Source organism: Podarcis bocagei, assembly GCF_964188305.1.
Source record: "Podarcis bocagei genome assembly, chromosome: 13".
NCBI lineage: Eukaryota > Metazoa > Chordata > Lepidosauria > Squamata > Lacertidae > Podarcis > Podarcis bocagei.
Window position 1 is genome coordinate 18,729,586 of NC_138138.1, and position 23,522 is coordinate 18,753,107.

The 23,522-nt window shown below is 49.9% G+C and overlaps 1 protein-coding gene across 11 annotated transcripts in view; it reads right to left on the minus strand.

The window, feature by feature from the left end:
* Positions 1 to 5,673: 5,673 nt before the first annotated feature.
* The window catches only part of PPFIA3 (PTPRF interacting protein alpha 3), a 62,936-nt gene continuing 45,087 nt past the window's right edge, over positions 5,674 to 23,522 (minus strand). For 9 of the 11 annotated variants that reach the window (XM_081166110.1, XM_081166106.1, XM_081166105.1 and 6 more), the window contains 13 exons: positions 22,567 to 22,712; positions 20,818 to 20,911; positions 19,827 to 19,908; positions 18,070 to 18,270; positions 17,871 to 17,933; positions 16,255 to 16,281; positions 14,733 to 14,908; positions 12,427 to 12,524; positions 12,103 to 12,278; positions 10,343 to 10,411; positions 10,074 to 10,245; positions 8,536 to 8,610; positions 5,674 to 6,705 (listed from right to left, as the gene is read on the minus strand). In XM_081166110.1, the coding sequence (XP_081022236.1) occupies positions 8,552 to 8,610; positions 10,074 to 10,245; positions 10,343 to 10,411; positions 12,103 to 12,278; positions 12,427 to 12,524; positions 14,733 to 14,908; positions 16,255 to 16,281; positions 17,871 to 17,933; positions 18,070 to 18,270; positions 19,827 to 19,908; positions 20,818 to 20,911; positions 22,567 to 22,712 (1,363 nt within the window). In that variant the 3' untranslated portion in view covers positions 5,674 to 6,705; positions 8,536 to 8,551. The remainder of the gene's footprint in view (positions 6,706 to 8,535; positions 8,611 to 10,073; positions 10,246 to 10,342; positions 10,412 to 12,102; positions 12,279 to 12,426; positions 12,525 to 14,732; positions 14,909 to 16,254; positions 16,282 to 17,870; positions 17,934 to 18,069; positions 18,271 to 19,826; positions 19,909 to 20,817; positions 20,912 to 22,566; positions 22,713 to 23,522) is intronic. The other 2 variants (XM_081166107.1, XM_081166108.1) reach the window with 2 other exon arrangements.

Consider the following 23,522-nt stretch of genomic DNA (forward strand, 5'->3'; position numbering starts at 1 on the left):
AAGCAGGGAATTTTTAACAGGCGTATGATAAAATGCCCTGCACTGCAGAAATGGCAAACCTGCTGCCTTTTGAATGTTGTTGGATTTTGGCTTCCATCGGTCCCAGCCAGCATAGCCAATGATCAAAGAGGATGGAAGTGGTAGCCCTTCGATATCTGGAGTGCTGCATCTTCCCATTCTTGCTGTCTTGGCCATCTGTCTTGAATGCTTTAGTTGAGATTCCAGCATGACAAGGGGGGTGGACTAGTTGAGCCTTGGGGTTCCCTTCAAACTATACGATTCTATGGTTCTATTCTGCACTGGCCCCTTTTCTCCTTGCACGTCAAGCTGTGCCTGGCGAATTCCCTTCATCCGCACAAACTGCTAGAGATACAGAAACGCTTTTGAATCTGCAGTTTTGTACAGATGCAGAACATTTTGCCAATCTTCTCCTAGGGCAGAATAAGCCAAAGTGAAGGCTTCCCCCCTAGCTCTCTCATCTGACCAGCATGGCCAACAGTCAGGGATTTGGGGCGTTGGGAGTCCAGCAACTTTTAGATGGAGCTCTGCTGGCTTACACTAGGGCTGTGGTCCAGGGCTTTTAGATGGAGCTCTGCTGGCTTACACTAGGGCTTGCCGATCAGAAAGCCAGTGTTCAAATCCCTGCAACGGGGTGAGCTCCCGTTGCTCTGTCCCAGCTCCTGCCAACCTAGCGGTTTGAAAGCACGCCAGCGCAAGTAGATAAATAGGTACCACTGCGGCAGGAAGGTAAACAGTGTTTTCGTGCGCTCTGGCTTCCGTCACGGTGTCCCGTTGCACCAGAAGCCATTTAGTCATGCTGGCAACATGACCCGGAAAGCTGTCTGTGGACGAATGCCAGCTCCCTCGGTCTGAAAGTGAGATGAGCGCCGCAACCCCATAATCACCTTTGACTGGACTTAACCGTCCAGGGGTCCTTTACCTTTTTACCTTATTAAACCGTTATGGGAAATTCCAACTGAAATCTGGGTTGTTATTGCTGTGCAAGAGGAGCATGGAATGCAAATAAGAATCTGCCAAGCGATGCACGTTTGGCAGCTTCTTTTAGGAATTTAGAAGCAAAAGGATGCAGGGCACTTTCTAGACAACCTGTTTATTGAGTTTATTCGCTCGGATTTGTCCATGGGAAGGTTAGATGATGTCATCGCCTTGAAGCAAGCGTTATCCCACACTTTCATTGCGATTTCCCTTCATCACCAAAGGCCGGTTTTTTGTGGGGAAGCAGGTTTGTTGCACAATACCTTCCGATCAGCGGAAATTGTGCAACCCCCGAGTTTGCCATTATGTGGTTGAGTCCCACCTGGAACTTGTTAGTCTGGAAGTGCCCCAAAGGTACAAGCAGGATACTACCTGGCAGTGTATTTTTTCCAAGAAGCAAACTCTGTGTACACGAAGCCTGAAGACAAAACTGCATGTGGAAAAACACAGATTTCATATTTTGGGACTATCCTGCTTTGGCTCAGCCCAAAATCCTATCTCTCCGCCTCTCCTATCACGGATACTCCACCTCACCTGCCTTTTTTATTCTTAATTTATAGCCATTGCTTTGTCTTGTTTCCATGGAAAATAAAAACACGTCTTCTTTTTTTGCTTCCGACATAGTTGCTGTTTTTTCCAAAGTCTCTACCTATGGTAGAGTGAGAAATTGGGGTGAATGGGAGGGTATTTCTCCAGGTTTTAGAAAGGTTGTAATTAACCCATCTCCCCCAGGCTCTTCCCCTCTATATGTTCCCTTCCCCAGTTTTTATCTCTTTGCTTCTTTTCCCAGGACACTGCTATCCCACAACTGCCTGGAGTGGAATTCTGAACACCACGCACTCAACACATTCTTATGCCACTTTACCTGTCATCGTTCTCCCTAAAGAATCCTAGGATCTTTAAGTTAAGAGTTCTTAAAGAGACCCTCCTAATCCCCTAAAACAAAAACAAAAAACCCTACAATTCCCTGGGAAGAGGGAGTCATTGCTAAACCATTCTGGGAAATGGGGGTTTCCTAGCACCCTTAACAAACTACAACTCCCAGAATTCTATGGGGGAAGCCATGACTGTTGAAGTGGTACAAGAGTGTCTTAAATGGCAGTTGTACAGTGGTACCTCGGGTTACAAACGCTTCAGGTTACATACTCTGCTAACCCGGAAGTAGTACAGTGGTACCCCGAGTTAAGTACTTAATTCGTTCCAGAGGTCCGTTCTTAACCTGAAACTGTTCTTAACCTGAAGCACCACTTTAGCTAATGGGGCCTCCTGCTGCCGCCGGAGCACAATTTCTGTTCTCATCCTGAAGCAAATTTCTTAACCTGAAGCACTATTTCTGGGTTAGCGGAGTCTGTAACCCGAAGTGTATGTGACCTGAAGTGTCTGAAATTAAGAAATTTACCTCAGGATGAGAACAGAAATCGCGCAGTGGCAGCGGGAGGCCCCATTAGCTAAAGTGGTACCTCAGGTTAAGAACAGTTTTGGGTTAAGAACGGACCTCCGGAACAAATTAAGTTCTTAACCAGAGGTAACACTCTAGTTTCAGCAGTGCTTTTTTCTGGGTGTATGCAGGGGTACGCATACCCCTAAACATTTTGTGAATCTAAGATTGGCCTCATTGAGGGACAGTATGTCAGTATAAGTAGGAACGTGAGAGTACCCCCTAAACATTTTTTAAGAAAAAAAGCACTGAGTTCCAGACATACAATGCTGTATCCCTGTTAAAATCTCAATATTCTCATTCACTCGTTATAGGCAATAATAGGCAGTCCTTTGCTGACTTTAACGCTTTCTCAAAATATTTTCCTCCGCTAGCTCCCCCTCCCCCCTTTTAATGGCTTGATTCCAATGTCTCTGCACTCCCCCCCCCAAAAAAAAATCAGATGATAAAAAAATGGACAGCTTTTTAAATTGGAGATACACAGAATCCCTCCACACTGGTATTTTCCTGGTGGGTCAATTGCTGGGTGCGATCCTAATCGCCGTCTCTCTGGCTCACTCTTAACCAGGAGTTTGATAATAAATGGGACTGCTGCAAGATTCATTGGTGGATTTACTGCTCTTTGAAAGAGGCAGGGCAAAGAATTCAGGAATAACAGCACCATTCCTGCCCCACCACCGACAAAAATTGCCAAATCGGATGTGTTTTTCGAAGGCAAGATGAATTCTTCACTCGAGCGAGGCAGAAGAATATGGGAGAACCTCAACTTTTCTCCTTCATGTGGTGGGGGCAAAGCAGACAGGGGGCTCATCCAGACTTCCTCTTGTGTTGCCTTTCTAGGCACCGGTTTGCCCTTGAAAGAGTCGTGCCTGAGCACTTTTATTTATGTATTTATTTGGCCGTGGCGCTTTCCCTGTGACCACTCGCTCTATACCACTGAATCAGAGCAAACCGCAATCCATGGGAAACCCAAATTGCCGTTCGTTCCAATTCAGAGGTTAAGGAGAGGGGTTTTTGTGGGGAAAGTGCTCAGACAAAGAGCTTTAAAAAGTGGCCTGGGATGCCTAGGAAGCGTAGGGAAAAGATAAGTGTGGATGAGCCCAGGAAGTGCCGTAGTTTAGTCCCCTTAGTGTGAATAGTACAGAAGTGAGGTACTTTACCGCTGAAGTTAACACAGGAGAAAACTACCGCTGTTTGAAGAGGCGAATGTGAACACACCTTCCTCTCGATAATTTAATTTAGGTTCTGTGGGATGTGAGCTCATTCGCCTTTGTGACTTGTGTCAGTTCAAATAGGTTCCCAGGTGCTGATGTTTCCCCAGGAGCAAGTCTCAAAATTTTGGCTTCAAGTCACTTCCCTCTCCCTCCTTCCCTTGTTTGTTCTCCATAGGATCTTGGATCCGTGCAAGGCCCTGGCAGGGGGATGGAGACACGCTGCAATGGCTTGTTGCCCCAATTATCCTGCAAATGCTCCCTAACTAAGCACACCACACGACCTTGATGTTACATGGACCCAGAAGACTTGCTATGGATTGGGCAGACACAACCCAATAACTTCTCTTTATAGAAAACCTGGCAAAACACTCAACTTCCTTATGGACAGAGGAGTGGTTGCAAAGGGAGGGGCCTTTAAGGTGCAAAAGGCCTGGGGCGGATTTTTTTTTTTTTTTTTTGCAAAGCATATCTGTGTACCTTGGCAGTGGAGGATATTTTCTGCTCCTGTGGTGATGCGGTTTCCAAGGGCACAATTTTATTTTTGTTTGTTTAAATCCAAATAGGAAGGAAAAGCAGCTGTTCATTAACAGGGGAGGAAATAAAGGTGTTTGTTCAGAAACACAGCGAAGAAAAGTTCAACCCAGTTTCCTGGGTGTTGTTGTTTTTTGCACCCTCAGCTGTGTCCTAAAATGGAACTCATTCCTATAGACTCCAATGGGAGCCGCTGAGAACTGAACCAAACTCCTGGCCACACAACCCCATCTCAGGTTCTTTCTTTTGTTATAATGCAATCCTGTGGTTCAGTTATGGCAGCTGGAGGTAGGATACCAATCAAACGAAGTTCATTAGGCAACCAAATGCAAGTTGTAGCCAGGATTCAGGATACCCCCAAACGAGGGCAATATTGCACCAATGTCAGGATCGCACTGTTAAAAATCACAACGCTGGCTCGACATTGGTGGCATTGCAGGGACACCAAATGTGGTTGCTACTAGGACTTACTTCCGAGTAGACAAATAGTTAGGGCTGCCCTGAATTCAGCAGGTCTGACTCTCAGGCAAGTAGGATTCGCAGTCTCAGCATTGTAGTAATTTCCCTCAGACTTTGGCTGGTCTCGCTAGAATATAGAAGATTTGGGGGCTTATAAAGGCTGTGACAGAGAACGACATTTTGGGGGTGTTGCCCAGTAAGAGAGAGAGAGATCCTTCAGGCAATGTTCCTTGTTGTTCAGAAGAGAGTGCTTGCTGTCGAATTAAACAAAAATCTGGAGATCCCAGAAAATCTTTTCAAACTTTTTTTTCTTTTTCTTTTTTTAAACATTTCCTATCACTCGCTCCACTGCGGCCCCGCCATCCTCTCCCCTTCACCTTGAGGCAAACTGGAGTTGAGGCGAGCAGAAGATCTCTTCTGCACCACCTCCGCTTCCTGTTTGCCCCTCACAATCTCCCTGATAAGAATTATTTTTTTAATTATTTTTTGTCAAGGTTGTATTTTTTTTTCTTCTTCTCCCCCACCCTCCCCACTTTCATGCAAAACAACCCCCTTTGGTTTGCCCCTCACCCCCGCACACCCTCCCCAGGAAAAAACGAAACAAAAACGAAACAAAAACAAAAAAGGCAGAAAATATAAACATCAAATGAAAATTATGGGCGTGCAGGGGGGAGGGGGTGGGGGGGAGAGAAGGACACATTATTAAATTAACAGAACTTGTAACGGCGTTCGAAAAGAAATTCAATTTACACAAGATTCCACAGCACAGATATACACAGAAAATACAACTCTTATATTACAGTAGTCTTGGAGGGAGGGGTGGGGGGGTCTGTGTGCCATATTGTAAAAGTCCAGAGTTCAATTGCCCACCCCAGGCTGAGATCTCCCTCTTCCGGTTTGAGCATCTCAAACCTGAAATCCTGACTCCCTGCTCCTCTTAAGAGAAAGAAAGAAAAGAGCCCACCGTTGGCTAGGATACAGTTTCGTCCTACCACTGAGCCGGGATTATAGTGCGGATAGGTGGTTTTTTTTGGGGGGGGGTGTCCCACCGCCCTCTCCATCTCACATCAAAATCCCAGGCCCGTCCTCTCGGAGGGAAAGGGAGCTCCATCTTGGTGGCCGGGCGAGAAAAAGAGGGGAGCTGTTTTTAAAAGGGGTTCACCTGTGCCAAGATGCAGCCGCTTCTGGGGAAAGGCAGCGGCAAAGTATACAAGCGTCCCCAGCTCAGAGCTCTGCGATTCAAGTAGCTGCTGCGGGTGGGCCCTGGCTCTTTATCCGCCAGCGCTTCTCTTCACATTTCCCACCGTGAGTCGAGAGTCCGGAGCGGAGGGAGGGAAACCAGGCCCCCCTCGTACCTGCGCCGCCACCCACCCACCCTCCACCCTGTTCTCCCCGCTCTTGTTGAGAAGAGGGGCAGGAGGGTTAATGTGAGCAGCAACCTCCTCCCGGCAGCCACGAGCTGGAACCAGGTACACCTTTGTAGCAGCAATGCAGGAAAAAACTCAAAAGTAAAAAAAAAAAGTGTCAATGGACGTTTAGCACCCTTAGGAGGGCAGGGAAAAGGAGGGCAGGTGGGTTGGTCAGTCCGATCCGTGGCAACGGGAGGGCGATGCAAGATGCCCCTGGATCTACTGGGAATCAGGACAGGGAGAAGCTCAGGCTGCCGTGGAGGAGTGGGGTGGGCAGGGCTGGGCGTATATTTTCTTTCACATTCTTATGCCCTTGCCTGGAACGACAACAACAATAAATAGACACCAGAGGCGGAGGCCCGCAGCCCCTGCGGATTTGGGGACGGGCCCCCTCCTCAGCTTGAGTCCTTCGAGGGTTTGCCAGAGAGCACAAGCCACTGCTGCTAGGAGGAAGGGGTGGGGTGGGGTGGGGGGAGCTCGTTTGTTCCCTCTCCTCCCCTCTCTCCAGCCTCCCCGCGTGGTCCCGTTTTCTCCTTCTTTACAACAGCAGCGGCTCCTCACAGTCTGGATTGGCGCACACGATGAGGAAGGGGCAGCGGTGGCGGGGAGTCCTCCTGTCCAAGGCGTGGTGGCGGCCAGATGCACTCGGGGGCGGCATCTGCGCGGAAGGAGAAGCGGCGTTATTGCCTCGGGGGCAGAGCAAATGGGCATCCGTGCTACAGAAACAAAAACGGCAAGTTTCCTTTTCCTGAAGTAGCCACGGGGAACCCCTAGCCTGCAGGCCTAAGCCAACCGGCCCGCCCTCTCGATCCGGCCCCCCACCAACATGCTCCCGACGCTACTTCACCCTCGCTGACTCTGAGCACAATTCAAAGTGTTGGTGTTGACCTTTAAAGCCCTAAACGGCCTTGGCCCAGTATAGCTGAAGGAGTGTCTCCACCCCCATCGTTCTGCACGGACGCTGAGGTCCAGCGCCGAGGGCCTTCGGCGGTTCCCTCACTGCGGGAAGCAAAGCTACAGGGAACCAGGCAGAGGGCCTTCTCGGTAGTGGCGCCCGCCCTGTGGAACGCCCTCCCATCAGATGTCAAGGAAATAAACAACTATAGGACTTTTAGAAGACATCTGAAGGCAGTCCTGTTCGGGGAAGTTTTTAATGTGTGACATTTTGATGTATTTTTAATCCTTGTTGGAAGCCGCCCACAGTGGCTGGGGAAACCTAGCCAGATGGGCAGGGTATAGATAATAAATTATTATTATTATTATTATTATTATTATTATTATTATTATTATTATTATTATTATTATTATCATCATCATCATCGCCAGCCTGTTCCTCTCCTTTAATGATTGTCCCATCAGCTGTGAACTGGACCCTGGAGACAGTTCTGGAAGAGGGGTGTTTTGTTACTTTATCAGATTTGCTTTTAGCACTCCTCCAAAGGACTTGGGGCACCACAGAATCACAGAATTGTAGAACTGTACAGTCATCTAGCCCAACCACCAGGAATGCAGGAATCACAACTAAAGCATCCCTGACAGATGGCCATCCAACCTCTGCTTAAAAACCTCCAAGGGAGGAGATGTCCACCTCCTCCCAAAGCAGTATATTCTACTATTTATCAGCTCTTGCTGTCAGAAAGTTCTTCCTCATGTTTAGTTAGAATCTCCTTCCTTGTAACCAAATACAGTGGTACCTTGGGTTACATACGCTTCAGGTTACAGACTCCGCTAACCCAGAAATAGTACCTCGGGTTAAGAACTTTGCTTCAGGATTAGAACAGAAATCGCTCAGCAGCGGCGGTGCAGCGGGAGGCTCCCTTAGCTAAAGTGGTGCTTCAGGCTAAGAACAGTTTCAGGTTAAGAACAGACCTCAAGAATGAATTAAGTTCTTAACCTGAGGTACCACTGTATGGACTTGTCCTCCACCCCCTTTATTCTCACAACAAGCCTCCAAGGCAGGTTAGGCTGGCCCAAGGTGGCCCTGGGTGCTCTGGGACTGAGGAGAGACTTGAATCCAGGTCTCCCTGGTCTACATCGGATACGCTAAGTCAGGGGTCAGCAAACTTTTTCAGCAGGGGGCTGGTCCACTGTCCCTCAGACCTTGTGGGGGGCCGGGCTATATTTCGAGGGGGGGGAATGAAGGAATTCTTATGCCCCACAAATAACCCCAGAGATGCATTTTAAATAAATGCACACATTCTACTCATGTAAAAACACCAGGCAGGCCCCACAAATAACACAGAGATGCATTTTAAATAAAAGGGCACATTCTACTCATGTAAAAACATGCTGATTCCCAGACCATCCGCAGGCCGGATTTAGAAGGCAATTGGGCCAGATCCAGCCCCTTGGCCATAGTTTGCCTACCCATGCGCTAAGTGCTACACCACATTAGCTCTCGAGCATGAGTCTCTGCTTTGGCACGTGTTGCTTTTACAGTACCCTGCAGGTATGTAGTCAGTGTCAAAGAGCAATAGCACATACTGACCTTAGTCATCTTGGCGTTAACAGGAGTACGTTCGCACTGACATACTGTCTGCCCGTTGGCTACCTAATGAGTTCCCTGTGAAAAGGACCAGGGTGGGGAGATGAAGGAAACAAAAAGCAAAAGAGATCAAACAAAACGGCCCTCACGCTCCTGAGCTTTCAAAGATCACTCACTGGCTGGCCACATGTGCAGTACCTGGGTGTTTTGGCACAGGAAACTGTCCCCGCCCATCTCTTCTCCTACCACCCCACCCTGCACCGCTGAAAAGTACACCCTCCAACAGTTTCCCCACATGTAGGTCCGCCATATTCTGAAGAGCAAAAAAGAGGGTGCTATGACAAACACTCATTCCAAATACCCCTACTCCAGGCATAGGGAACCTTTTGGCCTACAACTCCCATGATCCCTAGCTAACAGGACTAGTGGTCAGGGATGATGGGAATTGTAGTCCAAAACATCTGGAGGGCCGAAGGTTGCCTATGCCTGCCCTACTCTATGTAGGCTATAGAAGCTGTGATATATTGCTGAGGGAGGCAGGAGAAGAGAAGAAGAAAGCAAGTCTTCAGCCACCAGTTATGTCTATGTCTCATCCAGAAAGTATAGCCAGAGACATTTTGGCAAATTTAACAAATCCACCTGGATGGAAATTTTACCCCTGAAAAAGAGGACATGTCCTGGAAAAAGAGGACACACTGCAACCCTACGAGCACCAGTGACCTTGGTGACTTCAATGCAGCCTTCTGTTTCACACTTTGGTCCCATTAAAATCAACGTCAAATCAAAGTCTCTGCCATTCCAGTGGGAATGAAGAATGGACTGGCAACAATTGGGATATGGCTATATTAGAGCAGCTAACTGGGCTTGGAAGGGTAGCAAAAGGTGTTGCAAACCTTTTGTTGAAACCTGGTCTCCTTTCTTTTCATATGTAAGGGAAGGAGATAACAATTCTCTCCCACCGACTACTCAAATTTGTCTGCGGAGAGGCTATATTAACCACTAATGTCTTAAGTATACGCTTGAAATGACACTAAAAACTCAGTGCAATTTTTTTGTGGAGATTATATATCTAGACTATCCAGTCACTTGTTAAAAGTTCTATTATTTTGAAAAATAAAAAATTCATTGCAAAGAAGAAGACGAAGAATGGGCCAACTTAGTCGGTACAGTGGTTAGAACTGGGGTTATGGAGCAAGGATTAGGAGGTACAGGGATAACGGTTTAGTAGTGAGTGAATCATTTTACACATGTTCACAAGCATTATTCTCGCCTGCTGGCAGCCTGAAGATGCAGAGGGTGGGAAACAGACATTGCTGACACCAGCAAGTGCTTAATTTTGTCACTGTTTTTCTAATGTTCATTTTATTTATATCGTGTAAACCTGAGGAGATTTATACTGAAAGACAGCACAGGCATTTTAATATGTAAATAAATAAAAAGTGGGGAAAGAAGTACAAGGCCTGCTCCTGACATTTTGCGCTCTGCCCATACAAAGCCCCTGCGCAAGGGAAGCAGGTTTCTCCACACAGCGGCTCATGTACCCTCTGGCTGCATCTTACGAAGCTGCACCCCGGGTGAGGTAATGGAGGCCACGGAGGCTGTGCGGAAATTGGCCGGCAGCATCTCGGCCGAATCGGGGCTGACACCGCGGAGATCTTTCTCCCGGAACATCTTCCGCCAAGATGGGGAACGACTGAAGGTCTTGGCACTGTCCTGTGAAGCAGAGAAAGAAGAATGCATAGGTGGGCGCACAGAATAAATGTTGGAATACGTCACCAAGCCAGAGGCTCTGGAAGGAGGAGATGCTCACCTCATCCAGCCGCCGGTCGGTTCCCATAGTGATGAGGTTCCCAAATTCCTTTTCCAACATCTGCCGAGCCTAAATTGAGAGAAAAAAGAAGGAGGTCCTTTCAGGCTTGACCCCTTGCAACTGCTCCACAAGGTACTGGTCCTTCTCTACTTGCAAAGCATCAAGGAGAGGAGAAACAGAGTCTGGGGATCTCATTAGTAAAGGGACCCCTGACCATTAGGTCCAGTCGTGGCCGACTCTGGGGTTGTGGCGCTCATCTCGCTTTATTGGCCGAGGGAGCCGCGTACAGCTTCCGGGTCATGTGGCCAGCATGACTAAGCCGCTTCTGGCAAACCAGAGCAGCGCACAGAAACGCTGTTTACCTTCCCGCCGGAGCGGTACCTATTTATCTACTTGAACTTTGACGTGCTTTCGAACTGCTAGGTTGGCAGGAGCAGGGACCGAGCAACGGGAGCTCACCCTGTCACGGGGATTCGAACCGCTGACCTTCTGATCGGCAAGTCCTAGGCTCTGTGGTTTAACCCACAGCGCCACCCGCGTCCGGGGATCTCATTGGCCAGGGCATTATGGTCCCATAGAGAAGGGGTGGGGAAGCTTTCACCCTCCAGATGTTGCTGAACTCCAATTCCATCAGCCCCAGCAAGCACGGCCAATAGACCAGAGATTATGGGAGTTGTAGTTCAGCAACAGAAGAAGAAGAACAGGGTGTGTGCCACTACCCAGAAGGCCCTCTGCCTGGTTCCCTGAAACTTCATTTCTCATAGTGAGGGAACTGCCAGAAGGCCGTCCCGGCTGGACAATGGGGGTGGAAACACTCCTTCAGGTATACTGGGCCGAGGCAGTTTAGGGCTTTAAAGGTCAGCACCAAGACTTTGAAATTTTAATATATAATATTTTTTATTTGCTTTTCTGTTATATCTTGCCATCAATACGTACTCTGTTACATTCATGCATAAAATAAAACATAAATGTAAAACATGGACATATAATAATAATGGCTGTTGGGATACTGCCGGGGAGACGGGGGCATTCAGCAGGCCCCCAGCTGGCTCTAGCCACCGGCCAGCAGCCGGGCGATCTCTGGTACAGCATCAATCAGCAACACGAGCCTCAGATACATTTAGAGACTCAGCACGTTCTTATCAGCAGTGTGAATAACGTCTCACAACGGACGTGGCGGACAGAGACATGTGTAAGCATTATTTACAGGCGTTTATTCAGCATAATTCAGGAACAAAGGAAAAACATGTCTGCTTCCCTTCGTGTCCAGCAAACAGGAACATAGCAAAAGCAATATATAAACGGAAGTTCCCAGCAGACTGTGCTGGAAGTAAACAGGCATGTGACACACAATAGTTATGCCTGATCCTTTTAAGGTGGAACGGAACTAAATCCTAACATATCCAAATTCCTCCAGGTTGTTTAATCCCTATATATCTTTACTTTTACTTCCCTCCTACTCTTTCCAAGACTTTGAATTGTGCTCGGAAACGTATTGGGAGCCAGTTTAGATCCTTTAGGACTGGTGTTCCCCATACCTGCCACAGAGGCTGATGAAGAGGGACCGTGTGTGTGTGCCCCTCTTAAGTCAGGGGAACCCACTTGCCACACTGAAGGCACCTAAGAGAGGTCCAAGGCCGGGTAAACCCAAGGCTCCAGGATTTGCCCCTGCACGAGGCACCCTTCATTTTGCCTCGTCCCTCAGGCTCCCCCTCAGTCCTCCCCTTCCCTCATCCGGCCTTCCCAGGCCTGCTCCTCACCTGTGTGTTCTGGGTAGGGATCTGCAGCAGCAGGGCCAAATCGTTGCAATCAAAGGTGTCGTCCAGGGCCAGGAGGGCCCCGTGCACCCCGCTTTCGATCAGGTTGTTGGCGAACTCCTTCAGCCCAATCATTTGCACCCAGCACATCACACGCTCGTTGGACCACACCATCACATCTGGAAGGGGGGGGGGGAGAGGAGGCAGGCTTAGCAGCAAGCTCAGTCCCGCACACCCCACAATCCGTTTGTCGCTGTCCCAATTTACACTATTTGTAGACACCGCCTGAGGATGACCCTGGGCCTTTGCTTCCTGCTCCACACCTACCTTTGATTTGGTTCTGGCTCTCTTCCCGTCTTCTCTCCAGTTCCTTCCGGTCATAGTTCAGCCGCTTCAGGCACATGATCCCATAATGGAGGCTCACCCTGAGACAGATAGAAGCGGAGGTTACACCTGAGATATAAGTGGAGTGGCTAAGACAGGGCTGGCTCCGGGTTCGAAGGGGGCCCCTTTACTGGACTCCTTCCTGTCTTGGTGGGTTTATCTGGTGGCAGCGGCAGCAACATTCTGTTCAGTACTGGGTACAACAGAACAGGGAGTTGCCATTTAAATTTCCCACAATGCCCCTGGCACATCCTTGCTCTAGGGAATTGTGGGAAATGAAAATTGTGGCTGCCCAGTACTGTTTGGGGTGCTGAAGTGCCACAGGCATCAGCTGGGGCCTTGGTAGCCACCCGTGGGTGCCACATTCCGATTCCAGGTTTGGACTATGAGTGGACAAATTCTTGGTTCAAATTCAGCCTTTTGTCAAATGCTCAGAGAACCCCCTTGAAAGCTTCCAAGCTTTAGGTTTTAATGCAGAAGGCAGAAAACAATTTGGGAGGTGGGCACTTTGGTGCTTGCTTATCGCTATTCTCAGCACCCTCGCCCTACCCAGAATCCCCTGCAGCGGGTGTGTGGAGCCATTACAGGAAGCTTTATTCGCAACAAAGGCTGCTCTCTCGTGCAGGAGTAGGCCCTTGCTCCTGAGCAAACAGGTGTAGGACTGCTCTGTAAAACTACATTTTCAACGTGGATGCACACATCTTATCTGCAGAAGTGTGATGGCCTGGGATTCGGACTCGGAGGCTGAACCTGAGGAATCCCAGCCTGCACAGGAGTCCCCGCCTCCAGAACCAGCTGATCCGGGGCTGGGGCTTGAGCCTGAAGGGTCCTCACCTGTGCTGGATCCTCAGGTGCAGGCACCAGCTGAGTCTGCTCTGGCTCCTGAGGTGTTGGAGGACCCATTGCCCGCAGGTGCTCCACTCTCAGCCCCGTCAGGGGAAGCTGAGGTTGCAGATGCTCAGGGCAGAGAGGTGGAGGGAACTACCGTATTTTTCGCTCTATAACACGCACCCAACCATAACACGCACATAGTTTTTAGAGGAGGAAATCAAGAAAAAAAATATTCTAAACGAAACAGTGGATGTATGATTTTTGTGGTTCATGCTGTGGCCACAGACATGTGATCTGACAGTGGGTTTGGAGTAGCCCAATGCAAAAATCCTGAGGCTCCATGTGGATCCATGCTTTGTAACCACGTTTTTGCACCACTGCGGCCCCAGGCAACAGTGGGTGCGTGATTTTTTTGGTGCAAGATGTAGCCATGGACATGCTATGTGATCTGATGGTGAATTTGGGGTGACCCAGTGCAAAAATCCTGAGGATCCATGTGGATCTGTGCTTTGTAACTACATTTTAAGTGGGGAGGGAAGGAAAAGCACTCAAGGGACAAGGAGCACGCGTGGGGTGGGTGGAGAAGGATGCTGCTAATAATGCAGGAGAGGGGCTTAAGGGGAGAAGGCTCCTCTCCTCTCCCACTTTGCTCCTTTAAAGCAAGCAGGCTCTGCTTTTCTTCCTCCTCCCCGCTCATCCCTGGCTTAGCGAGCTGAAAAACTTTGCTGCTATGTAGCCAGCTGAGTGGGGAGGAGAGAGGGACAGAGAGCCTGCTTGCTTTAAAGGAACCAACCGGACAGGAGCCGCTTACACTTGTGTAAGTGGCTCCTCTCCTCTCCCGCTTTGCTCCTTTAAAGAAGCAGGCTATCTGTCTCTCTCCTCCCCACTCAGCAGCTCTTCTCCTGCTTTGCTGTTTCAAAGCGAGCCACGGAGGAGGGAAGGAAGGGGAACCATGGATCCTCTGCTCACGACTGCAGCAGATCCCCCCCGCCACCCATAGGCATTCACTCCAAAACACGCACAGACATTTCCCCTTACTTTCTAGGAGGAAAAAAGTGAGTGTTATGGTGCAAAAAATACGGTAAGTTCCCGCAGGAGGAGTGCTCGCCTCCAGGCCAGGAGAGGTGAGTCACCTGTGGACCGGGGCTGCCCTATGCCTCGGGGCAGAGAAAAGCCAGCCAGCCCCAGTCCCAGGTTGCGGGAGCAACATTGTTGGTAGCCTGTTCCTGCCTGCACCCAGTTCTGCTCTTCTGCCAGTTCCTGACCTCACCCGACTCCCTGCCTTGGACCCAGCTTCAGCTTTGACGGACAGCCTCCATAACGCACCCCCGACCTCGGACTGGACTTGGACCTCACTGCACGGTTAACCCTAACCTGACAAGAAGGTTCAATCAAGCCCTTGGCTTCCCCTTCTTCACCTGTGGAAGCTGTCCACCATCTTGAGCTGGCCCCGCAGTTCCTTCTTGTTGAGGTGGTCCAGCATTCGGGCATCGACGAGCGACTCCATGAAATAGCTGCGGTATTGGGGCAAGCCCAGGCTGGGCAGCCAGTCGTTCCCCACCCACTCGTGGTTCATGTCACCGTATGCCAGGATCTTTGGAAACAGAAAAGGGAGGAAGACCGTGTGAGTGAGAGGGAGGTGCGCGCACACAAACACACTATGTATGTTTTGGGCTTTGAGCAATTAGCTTGTTTAATTAACACAGTTACAAACCTTTCCCCAATCCCCCTCACCTCTCTCAGGACAACACTTCCTTCTGAATTCTGTGCATCTAATGTATTGTATTTATTTAGTTACTGCATTTATAACCTGCCTTTCTTTCATGGAAGCAATAAGCTGAGATCTTTGGGTGAAGTGTGGTATATTGTTGTTGTTGTTTGTTGTTGCTGCTGCTGTTGCTGTTAATAATGTCCCTTAGGGAGCCTCCCAAGCCAGATACTGTACTGAACCTAGACCTGCCCAGCTTCAGCAAAATTGCTGCACATGTCCTTAGCATTAGTTTTCCCATTTCAGGACAAAATGGAACCAGGAATTTAAAAAGTGCAAACTTTCGGAGTGGGTGGGTAGGAAAGCAGCAAAAAACCCATCAGGCCCTCCTCTCTCCACCCTAAAAATGGGAAAACTAAAATTTCTGCCCACTTGCTCTTCAAATCCATTGGTTCTCTAATCCCCTTTCTTTTTCAACTTATAGACTTAGTGGACGTTACAGTGCAACGAAGGTAGCAGATCACTGAGCAACAGACATTAGTGCTTTCCCTAAATTCCAGTGTGATTCCCGGAGAGCGGAACATGCCCCTCTTTCTTGCGACAAGATAGCGTGGGTTCTGGGCACTGTTGGAACTTGCGCATCTCAGCCCAGGGCAGATGGGCAAGTTCCCCTTTCACCCATTCCCCAAAGCAGAGTATTATGTGTCTTGGATCCCCCACCTTTCCCCCTATCCCTGGTGGTGTGTGAAGCAGCTCTCGCGCCATCCTATCACAGATGGCCTCTTCCAGAAAGCATAGAAAGAGCAGGCGGACACTTGCAATACAATGAGAGGGACAAAAGAAAGAAAAGGGTGCAAACAGATCTGTAATGCTCTTTCTCTGTCCCAAAACGCAGCCATCCCGGATTAAATAGACATGGAACACAGGGCACCTGTGCTAATAATTTTGTTCAAACAAAACACCGCACAGAACATCCTTAAATGTGTTATACAATGGGAAGTCCTTTTGCTTTAAGGGGAGATGGCCATTGAATTCGGTGGAACTGTTGGTTCTGCCACAGACTGAAACAGGAGAATCTACACAATGGGAGAACCACCCATTCTCTTGAAGTACTGCAGATTCCCCCAGCCCTACGCTCTCCAATAACAAAAAACAACCCACACCCCCTCCTCTTCCACAGACAAGTAGGCATGCAAGGACAGAGAGGGCTATTGTGCAGATCCCTCTCATACCTGCTCCCAGCTGATTTCTTTTGTCTCCTGGATAGAGGTTAAATGGAAAGCAGGAAGGAAAGCAGAAAGGAATTGTTAAGGCAGGGTTAAACACAGTTTGATTGCACATGTGACCACTGACAGTTCAGAGTTAAGAATGTCTCAGTTGATCTCAGACCAGGCCTACTCTGCACATGCAGAAGAATGAACAGGAGTCCTCATTTGGCAGAATAGGTTGCATCACTTAAAATACAGCTAGGATCATATTTTGGGATCATTCTGTTTGTTCACAACACCCATATACGCCACCAGCTCCCTACAAGCAGAAACCTAGCACATGGTGTGCTAACCTTTGACCTGCAAGCTGTCTTTATTTAAAAAGCACACCAAAGCATTAAAAGTGGCAACACAAAATGACTATGGACTTTTCTGATCTGTCCACCCGCTAGATTTGTACCAGAAATAAGTTAGAGTGCCATCGTCAAGTGCCCTCCACCTGCCTCTATATGCATGAAGGAAGCACAGAACCCACTCTTGCAAAAACAACAGAAGGAGAGAAAGGGATAAATAGCGTCCGCTTGCAAGAAGGACCCAGTAAGTCCCCAGAGAAATAGGCAAGCGCCATCTTCTGACCTCCCAGGTGCATACAAACGCCATCATATGCACACACAGGGCCGGCCCACCTATTAGTTGAGTGAGCCTCTTGCCTCAGGCAGCAGGTGGAAGAGGCAGCATATTGGTGCCCTCACTTAACCTGTCTGCTTCTACTGCCTGCCTAGCTGCCCACCACCTTTTTGCTGGCCGGCCAGCCAGCTGACCACCAACACCCCTGGCAAAGCAGCCACCATCTCCAGCTCCGCAGCTGCTCTCCTTAGGACTCTTAGAGTGTTGCCACTGCCCTGCCACTGCAGCAAAGGAGCTGCCAGGCTGCTAAAGTGCTGTCTGTGTCACTCAGCTGCGTCTTAACATGAGGAAGGGGCCTTCCCCAGAGCAAGGCATGTGTGGGCAAGGTGGCCTTGGGGAGCGCCTGTTCAAAAGTTTATCGCTCTGAAGCTTTTTAACAGTATCTGCTGCCGCAAACGTGGCAGCGGCGCAGGCGTTCTCCCAAGGCCGCTTTGCTAACAATGCCACACTCGGAGGAAGGGTCCGCAGAGTTCCTTCGAGCGAGATGACCCCAAAGGCAGCAGGCAGCAGAGGAAGCTGCATGGGAAGACCTTGGTAATATGCCACCCTGTACAAGGCCAACATTTGATGCCCTTCCCACAGCCCTCGCGGCACTGGCTTAAGCCTGGAGGCTTTGGGGAGGAGGCACAAGGCTCTGGAAGGGTCCTAGAGCCCTCCGTCCTCCTTCCCAAAGCCTGGTAGATGCTTTCTCGGCTTTAGGAAGGATGTAGAATGGCTCTAGGGTCCTGTCAGAGCCCTCACGCCTTCTTCCCAAAGCCGGACGAGCATTTATTAGGCTTTGAGAAGGTGCCCGCCTCAGCTCCATACCCAGTGCCACCACAATGCCCTAAACGCCGTGCAGAGGAAGAAGGCAGCTGCTAGTCTTGCCTGCTGCTCAGGAACAGCAAGGTAAGATCCTGGAACAGGGAAACAAGTGGGCACAAGGGCAGCATGCGCACAGCTGCTGCACTTACTGGCTTTGTTGTGGCGGTGAGAGATTCCATCTCTTCATGCGTCATCCACACGTTCCCAGTAGACTAGCAAGAGCAGCAGCAAAAGAAAGAAGATGTCTATCAGTATTATTATTATTTTTAATGAAAGAAACCATTCCAACTTCACTGGTCTCAGGTCCTCCGGCAGAAGGGGCGACGGAAGAAGCAGGCCCTCACTCACCGTGCGGGAAGTGGCGGGGGCCGAGGGGCTGGTCAGCGACACCATCTCCTGAATGGCCAGTCGCAGCTTGAGCCGGTGCAACGGGTTGCTGATGCCAATTTCCCGCTGGATTTCTGTGTCCGACAGGTTGGCCATAATGGCGCCGCTCTTCACGTTGGCGCGGCAGGCGGCCACGTACCAGGCTGGCATGCCGACCCACAGCTGTCAAGAGCAAATGGGAGGGGAAAGGTGGTTAAGGAGAGGTCATGCTTGTGCAGCTCTGGGGAAAACAGAACCCCTAAAATCTCTCTTCTATTGCTCTTTTTGAGACTCCCACAGCTCCCCTTCTAGCAAAGGTCTGCCTTTAAGAAACAAAGTTAAGAAAATAACTGACCTACTAAGCACCAAAACTAGCAATGGCATCATCATCATCATTAAAATGGCAGGTGCGGGAGTCCTGGCTAAACTCACCTATTTTGGCCCTACCAGGGGCTCAGTCTGAATTGTGCTCAACACACCAACTGCTTGCTCTAAAATTGCTAATCGTGTAAAGAGTACACCCAGTTTGGCCCTACTGAAAAATACAGGCAGCAACCATTTTGGGCGTGTCCAATTGATGCGCCGTCGCCGCATTGATTTTGGACCCAAAAGAATGCAAGAGTGGGAGTGGGGTGGAACGGGAGCGGGGCAGAATGGAGCGTGCTCATACATGCTCTACCAACACACATGGGGGCTGGGAACAGAACCCCCATGCAAAATGGTCGCAGCCTGTACAATACTTGGAAGTTGCAAGTGGTCTTTTTAAAAATGTAAATGCCATGCGCTGGAGGAGAGGAGAGAGGAAAATCAGGAATGGGACTGGAGGCAGGCGAGCATCCAGACTTTCCTTATGCGCTGCAGTCCCGACAACTGCCCCCCACCCAATGGTGGAGCTTCATGCTCCAGCACCAGGGCACAGCGGCGTAGCGTGGGTTGTCAGCACCCGGGGCAATTTGCGCCCCCTAACCCGGGGCAAGGCAAGTAATTTGCGCCCCCTAACCCCTAACCTGCCGCCGCTGCCAGCTTCTTCTTGCTGCTGCCTGGTCTGGTCTGGTGTGGTTCTCTCCCGCACTCAGCGCTGCGCTGGGCGGCCGCTGCACTGTCCCTCCCCCAGATAGTCCCTCGCTCTCTCTCCGCACCGCACGCCTGGCACCCACCCCCTCCACAGTGGGCGGCGAACCCAGCGGCTCGGATCGGATTCGCACAGCCAGCACTGCAGTGAGAGAGAGTGAGTGAGCCAGGTAGGGGCAGAGAGCTGCGAGTGGGAGCGCGCCCCCCCCAGATGTTGCGCCCGGTGCAGCCGGCCCCCCCTGCACCCCCCACACTACGCCACTGCCAGGGCAGAGAGCAGACAGGGTGGCACTGGTGCGCATCCCAGGGGCGTGGCACGCTGCCTGCAGGGGAGGCGATGGCACCCCACCGGGATCGCGCTGCCGGGGGCTGTCTGCTCCTCCCGCACTCCTCTTCCTCCACCAGTGCCCACCCCCAGCAGTTATTTGGCTATAGCTCTTCGTGGAGTGTATCTGTTCAGTGGCAAAGCAGGGTTTGCCGCCATGCAGCTTGGGAATAAGGCCTTCAGCCATGCTTTAACTGGTGCCCAAAAGATTCTGCTGGGACTGGGGCTGGGGCTGTTTTTCACTTTGCGTCCCATGATTAAACATCTGCCTTCTCTGCCCCATCCACATAGCTCAGTGTAAATTCTCCTTGCTGCAGCCCGCATTCCCTTCCCTCCTCATTACCTCCAGCCACGAGACAACAGTGGGCCCGTCCCAGGCAGCGAAGGGCAGGCCTTGCCGACAAGCTTCTTCTAACAGCTCATGCCTGCGAGAAAGAGAAATAAGATCTGAAAATCCAAGGGGTGTCTACATCCAATTATATATTCTCTATTGGTTGTCCCACATGGCTCAGACCTACGGCCTGTATGTACCCAGAGCTGTGTGTTCCATATTGTTTGAACTTCTGTTGCTTGACAAAGACTTTTAAAATTATTTCACTGGGCATTTTAAGGAACTTTTTCTGCTTCTATTATGAATTTTAAATGGATTTTCTCTACAGCATCTTTTTTTGGGGGAAATATTATTGTGCGCCGCTTCAAAACCATGGTCTTAAGAGAGAGAGATAAACATGGATGAAACAACAATAAAAATAATTAATTACCAATTCCCCTTTTCCCAAATCCAGCCATCAACGCAAATGTACTTGGATGCTCCAAGCGTTCCTTTTGGAATTTTAAAAGTTCGACATTACAGTAGTCGTAACTTGGATCTCAAACGCCTTGGCCCCCGAACAAATCAGCTCCTGAACTATCGAAACCCGGAAGTGAGTGTCCTGGTTTTTGAACGATTTTTGGAAGCTGAATGTCTGACAGGGCTTCCGCAGCTTCTGAATGGCTGCAGGAGCTTCCTGCAGCCAATCAGAAGCCGTGCTTTGGTTTTCAAACATTTCGGAAGTCGAACGGACTTCCGGAACGGATTCCGTTCAACTTCCGAGGTACGACTGTACAGTCCTTGTTCATCAGCACAACAAGCCCAAGTGAAAACTTACACTCATGCTCAATTCACAGGCAGGAAGCTGAGGGGGGTAGGTGTCTGGCGTGTTTGTGACTCATCCACAAACCAGCGCAACCAGGTCTCGCAAGCCCATGTCCTGAGAAGCTCTTCACCCTGCTAATCTCCCACCTCTTGCCCTACCCCTGCCACCTGCAGCCAGTTACCCCTGCCCACGTCTCACTTCTTTTTGTTCCTACGGTCTTTGTCCACTGGTCCCGACAGTTTGGAAAGGCCCAGGGGATCTGCAGGCGACATCTCGTCTGACGGTGTCCCAGCTAGGGAGAAAGATGGGCGAGTTACGAACAGAGAATGGCATGCGGACCCTAGACCATCCGCTCTGGTAATCTCCTCCATCATGAGGCCAGTAGCCCCATTCAGGCATTCCCAATGACTCATGTGAGAGAGCTGGGGTGGCGAAGGTGAATGTGCTAGTTCTGCCCTATACCCCAAACTGCTGTTGTTGCCCCCAAGTTGGAGGGGTGACATCTGTCACAGGGAACCTTTCCAGCTCGTGTGGGTTCCCCTGGTTGTTCTAGAACCCTGATTTCCAAGGGTTCTAAATGGCATGGGGCCAGTGGCATAGCATGGGGGCACAGAGGTGGTTGCACCAGGTGCAAAATGTCAACACTCGGTACTGCCTCAATGCAGCTCTGTGCTTCTGTCGCTGGGCTCCATTGAGAACAGCTTCTCCATGTGAGCCAGAATGTGACTTCTTCAGACAATGGAATGACTCTTCTTTTCTTAACCCTGCGCCTGTGATGTCCCGGGCGATGTGGACGCTGTTAGGCAGTTTAATGCACATGCGTACTCCATTCATTTCCCTCCCCTCTCTGTGCAGCCCCGGGGCACTGGCAACCCACGCTACGCCACTGCACAGGGGGTGGAATTACAGGAATGTTCTCCACTTAAGATGTTATCCCTCCAACTTGGGGAGACAGGGATGGTGAAGCACACGCTGAACTAGTATGCTCACCTCTGCGCTCTCTCTCACTGCCTGAGAGATTTAGAAGACCTGAACAGGGCTAGTATTTCTGAGTGTTCTGGCACAAGCAGCATCAAAGGCCAGAGGGAGCTGCAACTATGGGACAGGGGATCCCTGGACATTTTTGCTACCATCAGTGCCAAGGTTTTTTGGGGTCCAGAGGCAAGAGATGCATCAGTGGGCAGAATGGGGTTGCTATGAACAAGCAGTCCCCTCCACCTGCTGCCCACCAAGTCCTGTTGTGCTGCTCTCGGCTAAGGCCCTTTGCATGACATAGAGATTGTGTGTGAGTATGGTCCCTTATGACATGGAAGACTCTTGAAGAGTTCATAGACAGCATGAATCTCTCCTGAGCTCCTCCAGAAGTCTTGCGCAAAGGAACAGCATCCTTCTCCTCCTATCTGCGATGAGATGATTATTTGGAAAGGGCCCCAGGGACTGGGATTGAGACCTACAGAACAGTGGCGCTCACAAGCGAACCCCAGCTCAGAAGGCCACAATGGTTATCCGAGGCCTGGCATGTGCCCCAAAAACTGGAATTTTTGGTGCCAGGCTCGACACTGGATTCAAAAATCTTGAGGGCTAGAAACTTAAAGGATTCTATAATAAGCACACAAGTAGAGGTTACTGAGGAGAAACGTTCTTGTGGGGAGACAGAGGGGCAAGAGGTCTCTTTGCGAGTTCCTAATACTGATAGTTGGAACAGCCAGGTTCCATAGCAGGCAAGGCTGCAATCAGCCTTAGCTGGCCAGCAGGGTCAGTGGTTAGTGATGATGGGAGATGCAACCCAGCAACACTGGGAAGGCCACAGGTTCCTGATGCCTGGTTCCACAGGGACATGTGAAATAATTCATTTTTGAAGGGAAAGGCAGGAAGTGGATGTGGACGGCGGGCAGGAGGGCGGGGGAACGACAACAGAACTGAGGCTCTGGGGTGGGAAAGGCATACCAAGCGAGGGGGACTCACGGCCCAACTGCCCCAGCCTCCCTTTCTCCTTCTTGCCAAAGAGACGCCCGATGGAAGATTTGATGCTCTTCTTCTTGGTGGATTTGTGCAAGGAGTCCTGGCTGCTGTTGGTGGCATCGGACCCCAGGCTGTGACAATGGAAGGAGGTGGATGGAGAGAGAGAGAGAGAGAGAGAGAGAGAGAGAGAGAGATGGACAGGATAATAAAGGGGTTATTTCTAAATAAGAAAGGCCTGCTCCTCCAGAGAGGCTCCTACCCTAAAATGAGAACCTAAAAGGAGATCTTCCTCCCTGTCAATTGGCCTCATCACTCCAACCCCTGCTAAGCATAATCCATCAAAAGAGGTGCGCGTTTACCTGGCGCCAAAACCACATTAATGATAGAAATACTTTATTGTCACTTGTACAACTTGTATACAGTGAGATTACACGAGCACCCCCCACTCAGCTCTCTTAGTCTTAATTCCCCTCATTTACTGACGCACACCCACCAAACCTGAAAGTTAGTTGCCCTGTTATCTTTTCATTCAGCAGCCTAACAGCCCATGGATAGAAGCTGTTCTTTGCCCTGTTGGTGCGACTAATCGTGCTTCTATATCTTCTGCCTAAGGGCAGGTGAATCATCCCTGAGAATTTTCCTCACTCTCCTGAGGCAACGTTCTTCCGCTATTTCATCCAGCGGATTCACGGGACAGCCCATAATATAATAATAATAATAATAATAATAATAATAATAATAATAATAATAATAATAATAATAATAATAATAGTGCCAGGTGGACCTCACTGGGAAGAGCATTCCACAAGGAAGAGAGCCACAACTGAAAAGTCTCTCTCCTTCATTGCCCCCCCCAAAAAACCTCCATGAGAGAGGGGAACCTGGAGGAAGACCTCAGAGGAAGACCAAAGGCTCCAGTTATGTTCACACTGGTAGAAGTG